The sequence below is a fragment of the Triticum dicoccoides genome, chromosome 3B (genome assembly GCF_002162155.2).
Source record: "Triticum dicoccoides isolate Atlit2015 ecotype Zavitan chromosome 3B, WEW_v2.0, whole genome shotgun sequence".
Lineage (NCBI taxonomy): Eukaryota > Viridiplantae > Streptophyta > Magnoliopsida > Poales > Poaceae > Triticum > Triticum dicoccoides.
The window spans coordinates 29,548,021-29,555,269 of NC_041385.1; the positions used below are offsets into that span (position 1 = coordinate 29,548,021).

Below are 7,249 nucleotides of genomic sequence, written 5' to 3' on the forward strand. Positions count from 1 at the left end.
GGGGCCTAGATCCGCCACTGCTTACATCATTCAATGGAGTATAAAAAATGCCATGAGATTATCAGATTTAAGGATACTACTGCAGCACAATTGTAAGAACTACAGAAAATGCTAAATAAAAAGGAAAACCAAATGCTTACACAAGGATTTAATATAAACATACTTCAAAACAATGCGCCAAGAAACGAATAAATGTAGCAACTTCATTAGAAAAAGAAGTTAAAATAATGAGTTAATTACACAAAACCACAACTTCAGAATATCTTATAACACTTTACCACAACATTTAAGTTTTTTAACACAAAACCACAACTTCGCGGCAACTTATAACACTTTACCACAACTTTTGAGTTTTTTAACACAAAACCACAACTGTTGGCCTAATTCTCAACATTGAGCCCAAATCTACCGGTCAACTTCTTTTAACAGCCAATCTGAATGATTGGGCCCACATGTCAGGCTCTAGGCGACAAGTTCCCTCCTATGTGGCGCTGACTGAATGTGTGTAACATAGCAGTGTGCATACAACATCGTCGTCTCTTCGATGACACGTTCACCTGCAGCTTCTACGCCATCTACCCCGAAAAACAAAAAAGATCCGCCGTCTTCAGCTTCTTTGTCTGGCGCACTCCGTCCAACCATGTTGTTGTCTGGACAACCGCAGCTAGCACATGCACTATACCACGTCGTGCATAGACAAGGCTCTTGCCTTGTGCTCCACCGCTGTAGAGACGCGCTCGTCCTCCCGAGGACCTCTTTGTCTAGTTCGCGCGCCCCGCCCGACCATGCCATAGTCCGGACGGGCGCTGCCAGCACATCCGTGCCGCCACGTTGTGCACAATCAGGGCTGCCACCCTCATGCTTAACGACCACTGCAACGTGCTCGTCCTCACTGATTACAACGTCGAGATCATTTTGGAACTCCACCGCCAACGATAGTGACATGTGGGTGCGGCTTTGCGACACTAGGAACCTCGCCATTGAGGACGCTTGGAGTGATCATCCTGTGGCAGAATTTTGACCACCCCCAACAACACCCAGCTCCCTGGTCAATGCGTCGGTGGAGTTTATAGCGCCGGTACGGGATGGCAAGAGAAGGAAATGGTAGGCCACATCGGAGATGCGCACATGCCACCTTTTTCCTGCTTAGTTCCTAATATGTGGGCCCAGTCAATCAGATTGTATATTAAAAGAAGTTGACTGATAGATTTGGGCTCAATGTTGAGAATTAGTTCAGAAGTTGTGGTTTTGTGTTACAAAAACTCAAAAGTTGTGGTAAAGTGTTATAAGTTGACCTGAAGTTGTGGTTTTTTGTTAAAAAACTCAAAAGTTGTGGTAAAGTGTTATAAGTTACTCTGAAGTTGTGGTTTTGTGTAATTAACTCTAAAATAATTCCAACCATACAGGACGACACACTATTTTGGCTGAAATAATGAAACCTTTACCTAGGACAATTTAGGTTGGAAACCACAAACATAGATGCATAGTATAACCAAAGATGACAATCCTTTCAGGTTTAAGTTTCTTCGACAATGTTCTGCCATTCAAAGTACCGCTATGTCTTTCGAGGAATATAAGTTTCTTCAATTGCGTTGAACTCTTCAGATAACCATATAAGAGCACTTCAAGTTACAGAATGACATTTGGCACAAGCACAACTGTACAAGGCTCCATACAGGTACAGCCATGTCATCCTTGTTTATATACCAGGATCACAGTATTATACTATCTTATACTCCCTCCGTCCCAAAATAAGTGTCTCAACTTTGTATTAAGCTTGAGACACTTATTTTAAGACCGAGGGAGTAGTATTTGACAAACTTTGGATCTATGATATAGCATGCCACATGGCTGTTGCCTGAAATGAAACAAAAAAATCCGTAGTATGTACTATAGGACTTGTACCTGAGCAGCTTCATTAGTAGCATCTTTAATCCATATAGCTATTGTTTCCTGCTTCGCACGCACGCTAAGGATCGCTCCACAAATTTCATTATCATATTCGAATTGCTCACCAATCAATGCCAGTATCTAAACATGATATTTGCCAAAAGAAGTCAGGATGGATTTACAGAAAAAGAAATTGTCCAAAACGAGTGATGCGAAAGATGCTTACTGTATCCAACCACAATGGCTGTGATTTGCCTTCGCCACAACTGATGGTCCATGCACCTCCATTACCACGTATAGGGCCTTCACATTTCGGCTCAATCTTATTCTTGAAGCAATGGAGGTCAGCTCCCACACCCAATTTACTAGGGTGGAGGATATTTTTGTAAAGGCTGAAAGACCAGCCAACTCAATTGTTAGCCATGAAGGGATATACGCAAAAGGTGGAAAATACAGTAAAGACCGAAACAAGTTATCAAAACAAACATCACCGATTTTCTGAAGCAGAATTTTTTACCCTGAAACAAATGTAGTGTGACTGTGTGAGTAATGACAGATATTATCATCTGGTAGAAGACAACCCAGGGAGTCAGTCAATATACACTACTCAGTTCAGCTTAACATTCTCACAAATCCCTGTTTGCGGGAGGCTGAAATCCGGTCACAAAACTAGAGCCAGAGAACATTTTAGTCCTAGACTCGAGCATCAGATCAGCAGTCTTGTGTTGGCTTAAGGCGAGTTGCTCGCAGGGCATCTAAATCTAAATTTACAGCCATCGTACATCATTCACAAGCAACCAACAGATTGGGGACTAACGAGGGTTTGGGAGGAGGCGAAGGGTGGGGGAAAAGACCTCCGGAAGTCGTCGACGGTGGAGAAGGTGTGGACGGTGTTCCCCCGGCCGGCGGACTCCTCCAGCGGGTTGCGGATCCAGAAAGCCCAGGTGGGCTCGACCGGCTGGGGCGCGGCGGAGTCGCCGTCGGCACCGGCGGCGGCGCCTGCGATCTCTCCCTTCTCTATCTCCTCCGCGTCGGCGGGCGCGCGCACCGTGTCGGCGCCCTCGGCCATGCCGGTGGCGGCGATGGGAACAAGCGCCGCCGCCGCGTGGTCGCGTGAGCTGCGTCGACTAGTCGCCGAATGGACGAGCGCGTAGAGAGCTATTTTTTTGTGATTCGGTCACTGCGCAAGTAGAAATGCTTATCTAAACTCAGAAAATATACAGTAGTGCACAGTATTTTTTTTCACACTTCTTATTTCTTTACCAAATTTCACAGAAAAGTCTTTCTTTTCTTTTGAATCAGTGTATTACTCAAATTAAGTATTCATACAATCGTGTTCAACCCATTCGGTCGAGTCAAGCAAACTTTGGTGCTTCCTGGGAAAATCTCCCTCCACCGGCGAGCCCATGGATTCGCCTCCCCTCCGCCGGACGCTCCGGCGGCCGGTGGCGGGAGGGGATTTTTGGTGCTTCGGATCCGGCTAGTAGATAGGTGGCCAAATTTCGTGTTTTGACCTTTTTGCTATACAAATTCAGGATTTGACCCTGGTTGCAAAAAAATTCAAGATTTGACCCTTTCGCTACCGCCAGGGGTACAGGCGGTAGGGTTACACAGCCTACCGCCAGAGCCTCTGGCGGTAGGATGTGACGGAGGGGACGGCGGCCGTTTGCCCGAGCTGACGTGGATAAGTACCCTACCGCCAGGTACCTTGACGGTAGGTTGTCTAAACCTACCGCCAGCACCCCTGGCGGTAGGGTGCGGCTCGGTTTTACCTCCCAAACTTTCTGTGACGAAATACCAAAGTGCCCTGGCGGTAGGTTCGCCCTACCGCCAGGGGGGTTGGCGGTAGTCTGTGCGACCCTACCGCCAGAGGCCGTGGCGGTAGGGTCCTGTGTTTTATTTTTCCAAGTTCAGTTGCTTGCTTCTTTTCAAATTCAATATGACATCAATATCACAAATAGATAAGCACAACAGCAAAAAGTGTTTGCATATGAAATTATGATAACCTCACACTTATAAATAGTAAAAATGATGTATCCATTAAGTTCAACATATCAAAATAGGTTCAACTACTAACATAGGTAGCAATAACAAGACACCGAGTAGTTCAACATAAGACAACAACTTTAACTTAGCAAGTTCAACATCACTAGTTCCTCACCCTCCCCCTCTTGGCGGCACGCTCCTCGTTTGTCTTCGAGCGGCCCTCGTCCGGCTTCTTCGAGCGACGATGAGGAACCGGTTTCTGAAACGGTGATGGGCTCAGAGCATCCTGGTGCGGATGAGATACCCTCTTCGCCTGGGTTGGCTGAGTCGGTTGAGGTCCATCATCGTCGTCGTACTCCTCCTCATCACCTTCTCCATCGTCACCTCCTTCCTCTTCTCCCTCTTCTTCCTCTTCCTCCTCGTCCACTTCCTCTTCTTCCTCGGTCTCGTTAACAAGGCGAGACGATGAGGCGACATGGCTCGAGGAACCTCCTCCGGTGTGGCTTGATGAAGCTAGGGCACGTGTCGACCCACCAGGAGGAGGAACATGCACGTCAACCGAGGCAGCGCACCCAAGCATGCCCGCTAGCTTGCGGCAACGGTTAATGATCTTCTGCAATAACAAATATAGTAGAGTATGACTTGGATCAGGTTTAGGGTTGCAAATAAGTAAGAACATGTGGCATGGATCAAATTTGCGTTCGCTCCAATAGAATGCTATGAGGCTTAAAGTTACCTTCGTCGCTTCCCTCGGCTTGTTTTCACCCTCCACGGTTCCGGGGTCAGAACTTAGCGCATTCGAGCCGTCGAAAATGTTTCTGCTTAGCTCTGCGGCCTAGGAATCCAAGGTTCATTAAAAAGTTAGCGAGAATGACCATGTCATCATCATTAGCTTGAATGCATTTCAACAAAACTTACCACTCTGTTCATAAGGGGCGCATACTCCCTGAAATCACCTTGCATATCTCTGAGGTTTCTCTTATATGCTTCATCCTCAGAGTCCTCCTCCTCCTCCTGAAGTGATGCCATGTCCGCTTCCGTCCATCGTGGCCTCAGACGCAGACGAAACTTGATTCCATCGTCATACCAATTCATGTGCCTCTCATACACATTCCAACAAATGTCTGACCTCTCCTCATCTTTGCGGAACGTCCTCTCGTCGCACATTGTCACAAAAGACTTGTGCTCGTCAGCCCAGTCCAATATCGACTGAGAATACTGCCTGCTCTTCCTGCATAGGGACATAACAAGCAAAAAACACAAAAGACCATAAGAACATCGAACTTAAAGAAATCACGGTAAAGAGATGGCAGCACATACTTGTGAAGGGCGTAACCGCCGGTGTCGTGGGGCCTTGCCGGTGGTGGGTGTTGCAATACGCCAAATTGTGTCGCCACGCGTTGTGGTAGGTGCCATTCGACGGCGTACACGCATATCAGCGGGACAATGCACCGGAAGAGAAGGCGGTCCCGCTCGCACATCTGTTCAGCTCGAACCCCCAATCTCTATCATGGTACGGCCACCAGTTAACCTATACAAAGATTGTTTAGCAACCGTGAAAGTATAAACATTTAAAACTATCTCGCTCATTGGTATACCTGAAAAGATGTCATGTTGTCCAGCTCGTTGGTGAAGGCCTTGTACATCGCACTTCCCTTGCCCGAGAAGACCTTAACCTTGTCCCAAGAATAGGCGACAGTAGGGTATCGAGAACGGTCGCCATCCTCGCCATACTCCGTCCACTCTGTCCGTGGCAGTTTCTCAGGGCGACCAACCGGCAGCCGCTCCCAACTCCAAATCGAGAGGGCCCAGACACACCCACACATCCCAGATGTTTTCTCGGTCCTCTGCGTTGCGTCATCCAGCTGCAAACAACAAGTGATGATCAGATGACACAATTTAAAGCAATTTAAAGAACCACACACATAGGTGAGATGTATGACGTCTTACCGAGCGGTAGAGGTACGCGAGGCCAGCAGACCCCCAGCTGTACCCTGCATCCCAGTCGGCCAGGAAGTCTAGATACATCCATAGGGCGTTGTCCCCCGAGCAGTCAGGAAAGACCACCTCTATGAGAAGAAACCACAGGTAGGCCCTTGCATACTGCTCCACGGTCCTCGGATCCGCATCTTGCGGGCATTTAGCCCGGTGGTCTAGGAGCCATGCCAGTGCTACACCGGATGTTCGGTTACTCTTGATGGGAGGGCATTCGCCGATGAGGGCGGTAACCCTGTCTGGCAAGTTCTTCCTATCCACGCGCCCAATGAGAGCATGGCCCTTGATCGGTAGGGCCGTGATCATGGCGAAGTCCTCGAGCGTCACCGTCATCTCACCACATGGGAGATGGAAAGAGTGTGTCTCGGGCTGCCAACAGTCCACCAACGCTGTGAGAGCCGTGTGGACAAGCGTCGGCGGCATACGCTTGAACTGGAGCACAAAACCCAAGAGCCCGGCTCTCCTATAATATGGCTCGTAACGGTTGTCGTAGTTCATCTCTTTGACCTTGGTGTGACCCCTCATACGTAAGGGCGGAAGCATCTGTCAATGTGCACACGAAAATAGTTAGAAAAAACTTTTGAAAAGGCAAATTTGTGATGCAACACGTTGATCAGTGCTATTTACCACTCCGTTCTTGATGTAACGGGCGCGATGACCGTTATCGAATGCCGGGTCAAGCATAGTGTAATTAGTGCCGATCGCCGGACCAATGGGGGGCCTCCTGAAACACGAACACTTTGTTATGAACATATAATCATATCATGTTAAACCGTTCAACTAAACATCAATCATATCATATTCAACAGATGTAAAAAAAATATTATGAATATGAACTGCGCTTCATCTTCAAACTAGTTATTCTATCCTAATCAATTTCAACAATTGTAAAAACATATATAAAAATTACCAACATATTCATCTTCAAACCACATCACCTCATCACCTTATCTTATGCCAAATAGGTTCTATCCTCAAACTAGTTAACAAATTTAACATATTCAACCACATCACCACATCAACTCATCAATCATATTCAAACATATTTAACCACATCAAACATCAATAAATAATTCAAAAAATATTAACATGAACTAGGGTTCATCAACTATATAAAATAGGCTCTATCATAGTCAACTTCAACCACATCACCACATAAATCATATTCAACTACATCAAACATCATATTACTCCTAATTAAACAAACCTAAAAACAACAAAAATCAAAATCTACTAGATAAAATAGGGTTCATCTTGTGCCTAGTAATGCGTCGAATTGACAGCTTCTTAACTAAAACGAATTGGAGGGATTGAGAGAGCTTACTTTTCTCGTTTCGGAGCCATCTCGATCCGAAAAAACCGTTCACAAACGAAGAAG

General features: G+C 46.5%; 1 protein-coding gene across 1 annotated transcript in view; it reads right to left on the reverse strand.

The window, feature by feature from the left end:
- LOC119274523 overlaps positions 1-3,059 on the reverse strand; it is a 5,206-nt gene extending 2,147 nt beyond the window's left edge. Inside the window, exons 1-3 of the mRNA XM_037555231.1 lie at positions 2,745-3,059; positions 2,117-2,282; positions 1,906-2,031 (exon numbers count right to left, since the gene is read on the reverse strand). Coding sequence (XP_037411128.1) covers positions 1,906-2,031; positions 2,117-2,282; positions 2,745-2,959 — 507 coding nt within the window. The 5' untranslated portion in view covers positions 2,960-3,059. The remainder of the gene's footprint in view (positions 1-1,905; positions 2,032-2,116; positions 2,283-2,744) is intronic.
- Between the last annotated feature and the right edge of the window lie 4,190 nt (positions 3,060-7,249).